Here is a 14962-nt window from a genome sequence, read left to right as displayed (position 1 = left end):
ATCGCCTCTCTGTAACCATTTTACGGTAATTGAATGTTTGACAACCACCCCGAGGCAGAAACTCGCTCTCAAACCGAGTGTTGCCACCTCCTATATATCTACGGGCACGTGATCGCTGGTGTAGGCCTAGGTCGTTTATCGTTTCGGGGTCGTGTCGCAGCCGCCGTTACCATTCCTGTTCCCTAGTATCTTCTCATTGTACATAGTCGGAGTCTTCGATTCCCGGCCGCCACTCCAAGGTCATTTCTTGAACTAGGTGGCGTCTTATTCAGTTTTAGAGAACCATTCCTGTGTATCATCACCATCATCATCACCAAATTTATCATCATCATCATCATCATCATCATCATCATCATCATCATCATCATCATCATCATCATCATCATCATCATCATCATCATCATCATCCTGACTACGTCCACTGCAGGACAAAGGCTTCTTCCATCTTCCGCCAGTGATCTCGGTCCTGTGCTTGCTGCTGCCACTTCTGACCCGCAATTTTCGGTCGTGGGTATAGTTAGATTAATCCAATATCTGTGGCGCCCAGCCGTTTACGACAGTAACAGTTCTTTCGATCATAATCCTTGCCTTCATCTATAACAGCGAAGCTGTTAGAAAATCTTGGAGGACTCTTGCGCTTCGCCTTCAAGGGTAAAACGCGATAGCGTACTGAAACAGGGTGTAATCGCAACGTCTGTGCGCCGGTACAGCAGTTCTTCGAAACTATCCCATATAGAAATGCCGCTGCAAGTACCGGTTCGCGAAGTGTCCACTGCGACATAATTGTTCCGTTCACGAAATGGCTAGGTCATTCTAAAATGCTTCGCTACGTAATGCCTACACTATTAAGGAACTACAGGCGGTTTCGACAGCACCTGCTTGTTTCTGGCAAAATTGTGCGTTGATCAGAAACGCGCCCTTGGAAACTTCCTGTTCAGCTTGTTCTTGCGTGCTTTCACTTTTTGTAGCTGGCCGTGGCTGTTTGTATTTCGATGTTTCATGTGAATAGAACTATTCTGATGAAGCGCTCACCAATCGGGCATACCTTCGTCAAGCCAGGATTCAATCTGCAAGTCTGAACTAGTTTTGTATGCCAGTCAAAGTTTTGCGACCAATGGAGAAAGAGTGCCTGCAATTGCAGCGATCACGCGAGGAAATTGTATTCCCACAAATGCCGTGTATGTTTGTTTGGCTCACTTCAATAAAGGCGCCTTTAAGCTCAGCTGCAAGCGCTACTGGGCTTCTTGCGAACTACTGGCTTGTCGGAACGCCTCTGAGCGGACTGATTTTGTGTGTGCGTGTGTCGGCGTTTTTCTCTTATTTATTTTTTAACTCTCTCTTTCTCTTTCAACCCCCTATTCCCCAACCCCAGTGTAGGGTAGCATACCGGATACTAGCATCTGGTTAACCTCCCTGCCTTCCTTTTTTCTCGTTTCTCTCTCTCTTAAGCTCAGCGCAGACTAATGGCACTGAGACGATGTTCACGCGTTAGATCAATTGAAGGGCCCCGGTTACAGGGAACATATCGGGCGCCGTCGCCTTTCACACGTGGCAGATAAATACGCTGACGCCTGAAGTGAGCGAAAACTAACGCTCAAAATCCATCGCAAAGGTGTTTCTTGTGTAGCTTGAGCCACAATGCCGGATGCGGCGCCCCGGAAGTCTTCCTGGGCAGGCTGGTTGACGTGAGCCAGTCCTTGACCCCATTAACCACGAGAACGGCGTCGAGATGCATGGACTATGCCTGGGTTCGGGTGGTACGGCGACACTGGCGGGCAGAGTCGCGGACGCATGGCAGCGGCCGCTCGTCGAAGAGCGCGTCCTCCAGGCCATGGACCAGTTTAGCGAGAGACTAAAAGCGATGACTTCGTGAAGGCGGCCGACAGTGCCGTGCTTAACTCGCCACTTTATTCTCAGGGCCAAAACAAACCAGCGGTGCAAAAAAAAAATCACAGCATATTTACGGAGTGAATGATGATTGGTGGGGCGAAGCGTTCGTCAGTTCGTCCGTGCTTCCGTCCGTTCATTCGTTCTTGCTTGCGTCCGTCTATGCGTCCGTCCGTCCGTGTGCCCGCCCTTTGTCGTTCTGTCCGTGCGTCCATTAGTCCGTCCGTCCATTTGTATGTCCGTCCATCCGTCTATCTAGTGAACACTCCAAGTACCGCCATCTCACAGCTTTTCATCTCATATTCATCATATACAAGTGCCGCCATCCAGCGGACATTCTAATGACCACTCTCTCGGGAATGTGCCACAGGTGGTTACGCACTACAACAGGAGACGCACAAGCCACGACGTACGGAGCTTCGCCGCTAAAAAAAACCTCCTTGGCGGCGGCTGCCAGTGTCTCACACGCTAGGCACAGTGCAGCCGTTCTGTTGCCCATGGCTCGAGCTAGGCATGAGCTACGCGAGAGGCACGCCCAGTAGTTATGGAAATGATGATGAATGACAGTGATGATGACGCTATAGACGTCAATATTGTATTCTTGAAGTGTTAAGTCCCAGCGTCCAAGTCGTCTAGTGGCATCTTTGAGGGACGACAATCGGCACAGTGCATGATGATATCCGCAATCACCGAAAAAGTGCGCCCGAACAAGTATGGCCGAAGTTTTCCGACTGCCCAAACTATAGTGCAGGGTAATCATGCCCAGTGATCAAAAACTTGAACTCCGAAGAGGGAATGGGACGTGATCTTAATCCTTGTTGCTGCTGAGCGAGAACAGCGCTGATGCCATGTCCACTGGCTTCGGTACGAACTTCAGGGCTAACGGGTTGAAATGAGCCGAGATTGGTGGGTTGGGTAAGTAATGTTGCAAATGTGCTGAACGCGGTAGGGAAGCAAACTAAATATAGTTTACTTAAACTCCCTACCGTTACTATGTATCTTAACGCAGTTGATTGGCCGGTACGCCAATAAAACGGCATGTGATTCTTTTGTAGTTCCCTGAAGGGTCGGGCAATGTCAGCGAAGTTTGACGAAACGTTGAAATAAGAACACAAACCGACAAAACTCTGTACATCTTTCGCGGAACGTGGTATGGGACAATCTTTGACGAGTCGGATTTAGTCGGCATCTTGTTGCACACCTCGAGCACAGACAAAATGACCCAGCACATTGATTTCTCGGCGGCCACAACTGCATTTGTTCATGTTTATGTGTCAATACATGTTCATGTGCAACATTGCCTCGCTGTCGAATAACATCAAAGGGTTGTAGGATATAGTCAAGCTGTCCGAAGACAGCCTTTCTCCTACGATTTCCCCTTCTGTAATTCCGAAGGCGGCAAATAAACAATGACAACTTCAGAGACCGCGACATGATTATGAGAGACGGTGTAGTAAAAGGCTCCGGAAATTTTGACCATCTGTTGCTCTCGTGCGCTGACATCGCACAGTTCACGGTTGCTTAGTATTTTACCTCCATCAAAATGCACCCTTCGCCACTGGAATCGAACCCGCGACCATCGGTTCAGCGGCTGAGCACCATAATCACTACACCACTGCGGCGGACGAAACAGTGGGGAAGAAGACGTCCCAAAGGAGACGCGAGGCGTCGCGCCCATCAACGGCACTAGTTTAGCGACGAAGGGGACGAGGGCTTCTCGTTAAATTAGCATCATTCTATTAATTTAGTATAATTTATTAGCCATGCAAGCTCATATAATCACTTTTAGTTGCAAATCATTCGTTTCTTGCCGAATGTGCGCCGTATACACATAGAGGCTATCACGATAATCGTCATCATCATTATCATCATCGTAATCTTCGCTGCGTGTATAGATTCCAGCAGGGCAGCTTCACGATTGAGAACGATAGCCCCACGCATTCTGAAATTGAACGCGTGCCCTCGCGTGCTTGGCATCGTAATGTCACATTATGCCACGGCGGATAGCAGCTGGAACTGTGCCGAGCGCGTCTAAACTGGTACGCCTCACCCCTCCAGCAGCCGTCAACATCTCGACCCGGCGAAGGTCAGCAGCCGATAAGAACTCGTCAGTTAGGCGAGTCTTTATCCGCGTGCCGTCAACTTGCGTTTCATGGTCGTGTGCCGGCACGCGTAGCTGGCTGAAGAACATAAACATGCAGGCCTTTCGATCGTTTTACTTAAGTGGTGGTAGGAAGGAAGGAAAACGAGTGAGAGGAAAGGCAAGGGTGTTAACCAGCTTGGTACATCTGGTACGCTACCCTACACGGGAGGAAAAAAATGGGGGAGATTGACAGAAGAGTAAGGAGAGAAAAAAGGAGATTAGCATACACGCACACACACACACAACGTCACAGCGCACAGCGGTGGTCTTGGGTCATATACGGCATCACATGTCTACGGCGGCCTGTGCAAGCCTGTGGTCCTCAGCAAGTTTAGCAATTCCTTGTTTGCTCGAATTTTCGATGACCGTTCAGGATGGCATTGAAGAATAGTTTCTTGTGTCATCGTTGTGTTGTCAAGGCGAGCGGGGGTGTGTAGGGGGGATCGTCTCTGCACAACGTAGCGAGAACAGTCGCTGAAGATACGTTGCAATGTCTCCTCTGTACCGCAGGCGTCGCATAGAGTGTTGTTGGTCATCCATATCCCAAATTAATACGACTTCGTGAAAGCCACGGCAGAGCAGAATGGCCTCTCTTCGGCGGAGCCGTGTTGGCAACGCGTTTAGGTGGTGTTATCGCGTTTAGGCGGCAACGCGTCTAGCTGGTAAAGCTAACGCCGCAACGTGATTAAGTAGAGTAACTGGGGTTGCCGATAGTTTTGGCTTCTTTAAGTATTCTATACATGTTGGGTGCGAAATATCCTTTCTGATTCTTCTAAGCATGGGAGTAGCATCAAACCTTGAAAATGGTATAGTCTCTTCCTTTCTTGGTTGTGGCTGTGGTGTTGCAGCAGGTGGGACGTAGCCTGGCCTACATGGTCGGCAATCGTAGTATCGTCCGAAACGCAGGGGTTGTGCTAAGTTCTGCAGAAGGACTGTTATTGGGCTTGTTCGTGCTTGCTGATAATCGTGATCTCGCGCGAAAAGACGAAAAATGGGGGACCCTTAAGCTTCGCCTTTAAGAGATGAACGCGATAGCGAAACCCAGCCCCTAGTGCATTCTTCAACAGCTAAGTACATAGACGTTCTTGATCTATAAAGCAAGAGTCGCATAGCCTCCAAGATATACGTCGCGGGCTCGAAATTTCAGGTGTCATAAAGAGTCTCACAATGCCTCAGAGATGGCAGCACATTATCTAGCGCTTCCTGTTTGCTTGGTGAACGCGTCTGGGAAGGCATGGTATGTTTTCCGCTAGGTGGGCATAGTTGTCCATTTTTAGAGCTGTTTGAAAGTTTCTGTGTGTTTTTAGCGGTGACGGCTGCACTATCCCGGCCTTTTTCGACGTCATTTGATGGCCACCCGAATGCGCCTAGAATCTCCGAATGGGCTCGTTTTCGTCGCGACACCTGTCGAACAAGATGCGCGAAGGGGACTCCTTCCACTACATGGCATTTATGTAGTGTTTTTCCCTGAAGAAGCTGCTAGTAACATTGGGGCGCAGTAAAGAAAAAAAAAGAACACTGTGGCTTTGTGGTAGGACACCTGCTTGCCGCTCGAACGGCCCGGGTTAAATCCTCAATGGGACCAAAAATTTATTCTTTTCATTTGCCTCTTTCTCGATTTTTCGTTCACGGACGATTTTTCGCTCACAACCAATGGTGCCGACGCCCGAGCTCCCTAACGCTACCGCGTTAAAACGAGACACAGAACCACACGGCTCACTGTGGAATGTAGTTGTGTGCGTTCGCTTTGTCTTTTCGCACAACATCATGATTGTTACCATGTGTTAAAAAGCCCAGTGTTCTGCAGAAGGGCCACCGAAATTCGTTGCATGCTCGTGTGTGTGTGTGTGTGTGTGTGTGTGTGTGTGTGTGTGTGTGTGTGTGTGTGTGTGTGTGCCATGAACTGTTCGAGATTCCCTACATCAATCCCCAGCACAGCTGTTGCAAGACCTGCTTCCCTTTTTCGTGTTATGCTGCCCTCATTGTCCCACTGCAGTTTTTACACTGCTCGCGACTTGCTGCAAAATAATTGGAAGCGATATTCTAGCAAGCCATTCGATACTTCAGTACAGAGCCCCTTTCTATTTTTCTCCCTATAAAGATATTTATTTCCGGGGCCACAAAAAAACACTTTTCTCTTTCCATTAGGTGCCGCTTATTCAGTCCATATCGGTCCATGGGCCGTGCCATTAAGTCGTTTCTACGTCGCGAATACATTTGAATACGGAGGTGTAATCGCAGTAGGCCAGTAGATTATCTACCCTCTTCGTAAAGGGCGTGTATTGGCCAGGCCTCGACCAGTTATTTCTAGTCTGACTTCTTGAGGAGCTATATCCTTCTACACGATCGCATCTGCCAACATCGCAAGCGGCTCGCTCACCTCTTGCGTGTTAAAGGTTGGTTTAAATCATTCAATCATTGCCCAATAAGCCTACCTCTCTTCTATACAGAGTCGCTTACGTGAGCGCTGTTTCTCCACGACGCTGCTAAGCTGGAAATGATAACGTTTGAAATTGTATAAAAAAGAAAACGGTTGTGTATGTGGGTCAGCGTAAGATGCCTGGCAACCGGAGTGTTTATTAGCTAGAGGCAGTTTCTTTCCTAATACGTGACTCGTTTAACCGATGTGCGTATATATATCCGGCTACGTACCTCATCAACGACGTCGTAAGTGAATGAAACTCTCTCAGATGTGACGTCAGGTGAGTAAATTCACGTGGCATAACCGACGCCAAACCAATCCTCCGGGCTGATACACGAATCGTTCTTCAAGCTTTCGTGTCCCCGCATTCCGTCCCGCGGCATTGAAAACGTAATCGAGGCGGAAGTCCGTATATTCGCGCACAGTGACGCGTCCTCTTTTTTATTATTTTACTCGCTTCCCGTCTCCCGCTCTGTTTAAAATTGCAAGCACGTCGCATCGCATACGTTTCGCAAGGTTTCGATCGGTCCCGCGAGGATGACCCCGAACACTCTGCGCTGGACTACGTAAAAGTTACAGAAACATTGCCCTATACCGGTGGCGAACCCGAACGAAGTCCGGAGTTTGAGCAACCTTCTTTGTTTCTCTTCGGTTTCCTCTTTTTTCTCTCTCCTCATTTTTTCCCCAAGTTTCGAAGCCGTCTTTGTGTTATCAGTGTATTTCTATTCACTTATATTGTTCTTTTTATCTTTTGCCTTTTTATTTCTCGCTGGCTTCCATAGGCGTAGCTAGAAACTTTTTGGAGAGGCGCGGGGAGTCAACCATACTTTATGCACGTTCGTCCGTGCGTTTGTATGTGCGCAGCTATATATAAGTTAGCAAAGCTGAAAAAAATTCTAGGGGTCTGACTCTGCCCCCTTCCCCGCCTCCTTGTGTGCGCACTTGCTTGATCCTCTTTTTTTTTTCTTGTATTTTTATACGTGCGTGTTTTTTGCCTGCGTCACTTCTTCCGCGTTTAAAAACAAAATATGCGAGAGGCACTTTAGGTTGGTGGCCTGCCGTATGATGTCGTCTTCCCGCGCAGGTTACTTCAACCTGCGCGGAAAGACGACATCATACGGCAGGCCACCAACCTAAAGTGCCTTTCGCATATTTTGTTTTTAAACGCGGAAACCTTAGACTCGATCCTCATCCAACGCTAAGTGTCGCCAGTGACGTCGGCTTCTTCGCGAGTGACGCGACAAATCATCGTGTGATCACATGACCGCGCGACGTCATCACGACGTCGCACATAGCTCTGGCTTGTGACGCATACACACAGCGTCACGTACCTCGGCGTCACGTTGCCTCGTCGCTTGGTCAAAGGCTGTCTGATCATGAAGGCGCTGGAAAAACACATAAGCTGCAGGAAAGCTTGCGGTGTCTCTGATCTCTGAGGCCGCGCAAAACCACCTTAGGAATGTCTAAAGCTAACGGAGGGCGCGGAGAATGCCATGCCACCTCCTCGCGCTCACGTGAGAAGAGGGGGAGAGTTGGCGCATGAGCAGTACGGGTGGTCACGCCGCAGACCGGATTGAGCTGTGCTACTTCGCATTAAAAAGTTGACGTCGGCAGCGTTGACCCGACGAATGCAGATAAATAAAGTGAGGGTTCCCTCGGGAATCAAGTATTCCATCACAGAGCCACGTCGAGTCCCGACTGCTTTTCAAATATACCCCATTCGTTCGTGAAATATCAATTTTGGTTGAAGTGTGGTCTATCCAGCTTTTATAACTGACAAATGCGCCACCTGGTAACAAACCCATGCGTGACAGTAAACGGTGCCAGAAAGCAAAACAGTAACACGAGGGAGCGCACGAAACAAAAGCGCCGAACTCTCCACCGAATTTATATTCACATGCGCAGAACACATGTATACATGCACACACGTGGTCTCATAGAGATGACAAACAACACGAACGACGACAACAAGGCTGTTGTTTCGGTGGTTTTGGGTTTTATTGCTGTTCGTTACTTGTGTGAGGCCACGTTTGTGTATGTATATATGTTCGGAACATGTGAATAAAAAGTTCGGTCGACAGTTCGGCGCCTGCGTTTCGTGTGCTCAATCGTGTTATCTTCTTGCTTCGTGGCATTCTTTAGTAATTATGTATTCAAACTTATGAACTTTACATATGTACTACGATACAGCCGTCACGTCGGGTTAGCGTCAGTCATAGTTAAGCAGCATCCACTGAAGCTAGTTTGTGTAGCAGTGTCCAGGACTACAAATCCTCGCGAGCACAAGCGCTACAAAGCTCACCGCGTGTCGCCTTGCTAATATCCATCTTGCTGTTGCCGGTATCGTTGTACGCAGCTCTAAACAACTCGTAATGTAAAAAAAAAATATGCGAATGTTCAACGTATGTGCGTACAGGATTTGTGCATTACTTTAGCATTGTTTTGTAACATTTCGATCGACAAAAAAAATTGGAGCACGGTCACCTTCACTCCGCACGCTTCGCGTAACATCGATTCACGAGGTATACGTGAGATCTTGTCGGATTTTTTCTCGGCGTATTGGTACTTTACGGACATGTTTCCCGATCAGTGTGTGTTGTATGTGGGTTGACTATATGATATCCTCGAAGTAATTATTTAGGACTTCGATGTGTGAACATATTTGTGGACAAAAAAGAAAAAAAAAGAGAGTTTGGGGGCCAAAGCATGACCCCGCTACATGGTGGGCGTTCCTGGTCCGGGACACCGCATGACGAGGCCCCGACTTGCACCCGTCTCACAAGAGTCCGTTGAGACTCCAGCGAGGAGCAGTTGAGGAGGGCAGTCTCCCATGCCTCTCCGGAAGGGGTAGAAGAAAGGGGCAGGTGGGGACGTTTGGCACATGCCCACACCATGTGGAAGATGTCACAGGTCTCCCCACAGTATGGGCACCGCCCATCCGTGTTCGGGTCGAAGTGTTTAATAATTGCAGGACAGAGTAGAAAACTTGTCTGCAGGGTGCCTTAAAGTTCGGTCATCCGCTTTACTCAGCCCCTTTGCAGGAGCTGGGAAAAGGCGGTGAGTGTCGCGATAATAGGAAATAGTTTCTCTGAATCGCAGCAGTGGTGTTTAACCTACGAGTCATAAGAGTAGGGGTGAGGAGTCCGGTGGGTAAGCGCTCGAGCGGCCGCGTTAGCAGCCTCATTACCTCGTAAGCCCTGATGGCCAGGAGCCCAAATTATGCTTTTCGCGGCTGGATAAGCGACAGCGCGTCTTAGAATATGGCTGGCTAAGGGGGATATCTCACCTGCTAGGTAGTGAGCCCATGCTTTTTTCGAATCCGTTATTTTTCTCTTCGAATTGCTATCCCCAACAGCAAGCGCTATCACTACTTCCCCAGCCCGCTCTCAATTATGTGCTCTGAAGGAGAATCCGTTGACATGCATTCTCTCGGGGAACTACAGCGGCCGTGTAGACTCCCTCGGACTTCGGCTGTGCTATGTCTACGTATAGTGTACACCAGGTTGGGAACCATGTTGTCTCTCAAGCGTCCGAACCCGCGCTTAACGCCTGCTTTTATGCGTGTCTAAACATTGCGAGAGCCTCCCTCTAGAGCCACAAGCTCAGGTGGAAGAGTACCTGGATACGGGAAGCCGAGAAGCTGTGGAAAATGTGGAGGAGCTCGAGGAAGCAGAACAAAGCTTCGGGAGTAAAGAAGGAAATAGTTCCATCCAGAATAAGCTGTCTTCGAATATCTCAGAGGCCCCCCGCACAGTTAGCGAATACGTTGAATTACCTCCGAATAGCTCTACTGGAGGAGAGTTAAAAAGACCTTATTAGTGATGACTGCCAATGCGAGGAAGGAAGCTCTGAGGTGATGGCCACTGCACCGTTGAATGCGGTAAAAGGGGCCAAAAGCATGGTCGAAGTTCATGCGGAAAACTCGCTTGTAAACCGAAAAAGTTCGAGTTCTTGGGTTAGCTCTGATGAGACCTTTCAGATTGTGCAGAAGGGCAGTACAGACTCGGTTGTTCGAGAATACTGTGAAGAGTCGGAGGTGGACTCGTCAGTAGTCATCCATGGATGCGGCCGGACAGGGTGTGGAACCTAAAAACGTCAACTGTGCTTACCCTATCGCCAAGTACGCCTAAGGCGAAATATAGACGATGACCGAGTGCAAGGGCATTTCTTCTCAAACAGCCAGGAACCTCACACGTTTGTTGGAGGATCTTGGATCCCTGGGAGCACTCTGGGTTTGTGTTCGCTAGATGGTGAGCCAAAAGGAAGGGTTTGCTAGAGAGAAGGTGCTATTCGGACGCTCCTATCTTGGTGCGCTTGGTGACAACGCCATACGGCTCGAGGCCATGCCCTGTTGTTCTGTGGCTAGGAACATCGCTGAGCGTCCGTGCGGTCTCCAGCTGTGTTGCAGAATGAATGAGTGGTTCTTGAGAAGGGGGAAAAAAGGGCATCTGATTTCTGTCTGCCTCTTGGGCGACACGGTGCATTGCCTCGTAGGGTAAGGGTGAAGGAAAGATGAAAAGAATAGTAGAAGTGGAAAGATTTAGATGAAAAAAAAATAGGACAGGGGAGCCACAGAAAAAAAAAAGAAACGCCAGGCCCGCATGCGTGGTAGGCGCAGCACAGTCACAGCAGAAACTGGAAGAGGTACTTTTCAGAGCTTTTTCAAAACACTCATTGGGTAACTACTGCAAGCACACTTGTTTGGTACCCACTAGAGCATTAATAATAAACTTTTGGGTAGTAGACCGGCATTCGCTACGCTATTTTTCGTCATTCTTCTGAGAAGCGTGGTATTCGCTAAACACTTGCAAGAAATTTTGTGCGCATTGCCCATGCAGTGGCTGACGACGATGAAGAATTATGGCTGAAGTGGGTATGCGCCACAGTTAATAGGGGAACAAGAACAAGCTTTTGTGGTGGCTTGGAACATTGGACGGCCCACTCATTACGCTATTCGCATTGTGCGACGACTGGTTGTTCTTTCGCTGTTGTAAAACGCTTTAGAAGTCGTATTAACGCGATTACTTTACCGACATCAAGCCTGCCTTTCAAGTTTGAGAAGTTACAAGCACCGGCGTAGCTCAGTGGTAGAATATTGGGCTGGCACCCAGCAAACCCTGATTCGAGCCCCACTTTGTCATTGGGGTTAGGCCATGCCTGCCTAAGGCAAGTTTGACAACAAGTTACAATCACCGGCCTAATTCAGTGATAGGATATTGGGCTGGCACCCAGCAGACCCGGATTCGAGTCTCACTGTGTCATTGGTGCAAGGTTGTTTTTCTAATTTCGCACGATGTGGTTAGAGACACCGGCGGCGGTCGCGGTGGCAGACAACAACTGTGCGTGACCCGAATAGTGATCTCATAAGATCTTTCGCTGTAAAAGAAGGAAATAGGAAAGGTGGGAACCGGCTAGAGCTACACGGCTCTAGAAGGTCGCGAAAGGCGGACCAGTCGGCGATGGTGACACAACCGTGTAGCTTGAAATCCTCCGAGCCTTTACAAAGGGCGTCACAACGCAGTTCATCAGGACCACGATAAACTTCCTTGTCTGTCCGTCTGACTCGTGTTGCAGACACGCGTTTCAGCGAACGGTCATAAAAGCATCTCTGCCACAGTTACTTTCGCAACGTGCGAGAAGAGCAGTACGTCTGGCTTGGGACACCATTTATTGAGCGTCGTTTTAAGGGCGAGGCTCCTTAAGGCGTGGGTCGGTCGTCACCTGTATCTGTGCAAGTATGTAGTAACCACTTCATAGCATATCCACGGAGGGAATGGTGATGGGTGGGACGAAGCTCCGCAGGGTTTTACCGGCAAACCATGAATCATCCGCTGGCCGCGTCCGTCCGTCGGTCCGTCTGTCTGTCTGTCTGTCTGTCTGTCTCTGTCTGTCTGTCTGTCTGTCTGTCTGTCTGTCTGTCTGTCTGTCTGTCTGTCTGTCTGTCTGTCTGTCCGTCTGTCTGTCTGTCTGTCTGTCTGTCTGTTTGACGCACATACGGATGCACGGACGGATGCACGGATGGATGCAAGGAAGAACGCAGGCACGGACGGATGGACTCACGGACGGAAGGACGCATGGCCAGATGGTAGTGCGGATGGACTGACGGATGCTTCACCCCTGTCATCATCATCCACTCCGTGGATATAGTGTGATTTTTCTTTTAACCGATGGATTTTACGGACTTTAGACTTTCGAATACGTACATAAATATTTTGTACATAGCCGTGTTCGTTGTGGACTTGCACGGACGGATGGACTCACCGACGGAAGGACGCATGGCCGGATGGTAGTGCGGATGGACTGACGGATGCTTCGCCCCTGTCATCATCATCCACTCCGTGGATATAGTTTGATTTTTCTTTTAACCGATGGATTTTTACCGACTTTAGACTTTCGAATACGTACAAAAATATTTTGTACATAGCCGTGTTCGTTATGGACTTGTGTTTGAGGATTAAAGTCAGGTCATCCATAGAAACTGGATGGCAGGTGCACGGCTGCTCGATCTCCCCGTCCAAAACGGGAAAATCGAGTGGCCGCGGCAGGCGTGATATTATATTGAATAGATTTTGGACAGGTCAATTTGACGAATCTAGTGTTGCGAAATATGGAAATTTGGATGATGCGTAGTGAGCTTCTTATGAAGTACTTCGTTTTGTGGTTTACTCATTAATTAAATATTTTGTGTGGATTTTGTTCAAGTAAACACCTTTGCCCTTCCTTAAGGCCTTCACAGGCTCATACCTAGAGAGTTCTTACTAACATAAAAAAAGATCCTGCATTACAGGGACTTGCCAGAAGTGAACTTGGATAAACGCCGAATTTCTCTTCCCCCCCCCCCCCAAAATAAAATAAATTTCGAAAAACACCCTCCGAGTTTCGAGAAAAACAAACTCCGAGAACACAGTGCCCTAGCCATGCATCACACAGCTGTGCACCGTCATACTCTTGCCACGGCAGCGGCGATGACCACGGAAATCAATAAGCACAAATGAATCGATCTCTTACCTAAGCTGATCATGGTGAGCCCGATTAGGAGGGCGTAATCCACGGGATGCACCGGAGGAGTATCCATCGTGGCGAGCGTATACGTATTACCGAATGCCGCGACGGGCCTGCATCGAATGACAGGAGAAACTCAAACGACCAGCGTTCCATCTCATCTTTTCTTTTTTTCTTTTTGTTTCTACGGCTCCTTCCCCTCTGGCACTATTCATTCGCCGGGGACAGGTTTTTCAGTTGGCTCTCTCCCTCGTTCGTTCGTGCTATGCGCCTTCCCTTTCCTTTCACCGGAAAGAGGAAGAGCTTCTCGCCACTTTAATAGGAGGAAGAAGAGGGGAAGGTCTGCGTAAACGGGTCGTATTGGTTCGTATGTGCTCAAAAGAGAAAAGAAAATTGAAAAAAAAAGAGAAAAACAACAACTTGTGTAGTCGCAACCGTAGATGTGTTATAAAAAAAACACGAAAGAGTTCACTCAGAGAGTCAGACTCAATCAAGAAATACATTTTACGCTTTGGACTCGCTCGGACTCGCGCCCAAAATTTTCCCGAGCCTGACTGAGTCTGACTCACACTCGCGAAAGTGTTCTTTACCCGGACTCAGACTAACGCCTCGATCTGATCGGCTCATGAGTGAATTCGGTGGCCTACGCGACTAATAACCCTCCCCATCAAAATATGACGTGAAAGGTTCGACTGGATAAAGGTGCGCGGAATGAGTTGCATCCTCCTTCACATGATTACAGAGCGCTGCCCTCCCCCCTCCCTCCACACACGCACTTTATCCTCCGTGTGCAGGCCTATTGAAGTGACACCTTATTTTGATGAAACGTACAGAATTCTTTTTTTAAAAATAAAAGTAGAGCGCGAAAAACAAATACGACACACAGGAGACAAGTAGGCAAGCGTGTCGTCGCTCTCAAACTACAAAAGTGTGCATCTTTCTGCGCACTGTGCAGTGTATGGCTGTGGGCCTTTGTAGACTGAAGGTGCTGCGACGCAGAAAGGAAACCGTTGCACGCGAACTGTAAGATGCCTTCTATACATAAAATTGAAGGGTGAAGATTGCGTCAGCCAAACGTCAGTGTGTCTGCGGGAGCGTGAATTTCCATTGCTATGTCGTAATACGCTTTAGTTTTCGGCATGGGCCGAAAACTATAGCGCAGACGCGTTTGTGGTGTATACGATCCTCGTGTTTCCCACAGTTCTCTCGTAATAAAATCGGTTGGTAGTGAGCGTTCGTTCCTGTCTACCTGTCTCCCGTGTCTCGTCTGTTTTTGCGCGCTCCACTTTTATTTTTAGACAATGCACAAACTCGCCCAGCAACGCCTTATATTGTTTTTTTTTGCCGGGATTAGGGCAGGCGAGAAGTACAGTGTGTGGATTATTTATGTATTCATTTTTTATATAGTTTTCTTGCTGTCTGCCGCAGTGGAGCAGCAGTTAGTTGCTCGGCTGTTCACTCCAAGGTCGTGGGTTTGATAGCGGCCGTGGCGGCCACATTTCGATGGG

At 48.6% G+C, this 14962-nt stretch overlaps 1 protein-coding gene across 1 annotated transcript in view; it reads right to left on the bottom strand.

The window, feature by feature from the left end:
- The window catches only part of LOC119185043 (sodium-coupled monocarboxylate transporter 2), a 63587-nt gene extending 49978 nt beyond the window's left edge, over positions 1-13609 (bottom strand). Inside the window, exon 1 of the mRNA XM_075875665.1 lies at positions 13461-13609. Within this exon, the coding sequence (XP_075731780.1) occupies positions 13461-13527 (67 nt within the window). The 5' untranslated portion in view covers positions 13528-13609. The remainder of the gene's footprint in view (positions 1-13460) is intronic.
- Positions 13610-14962: the final 1353 nt, after the last annotated feature.

This window comes from Rhipicephalus microplus, chromosome 10 (genome assembly GCF_043290135.1).
Source record: "Rhipicephalus microplus isolate Deutch F79 chromosome 10, USDA_Rmic, whole genome shotgun sequence".
Lineage (NCBI taxonomy): Eukaryota > Metazoa > Arthropoda > Arachnida > Ixodida > Ixodidae > Rhipicephalus > Rhipicephalus microplus.
The sequence above is the reverse complement of the archived record's forward strand: the minus strand, read 5'-3'. Positions and strand labels throughout refer to the sequence as shown.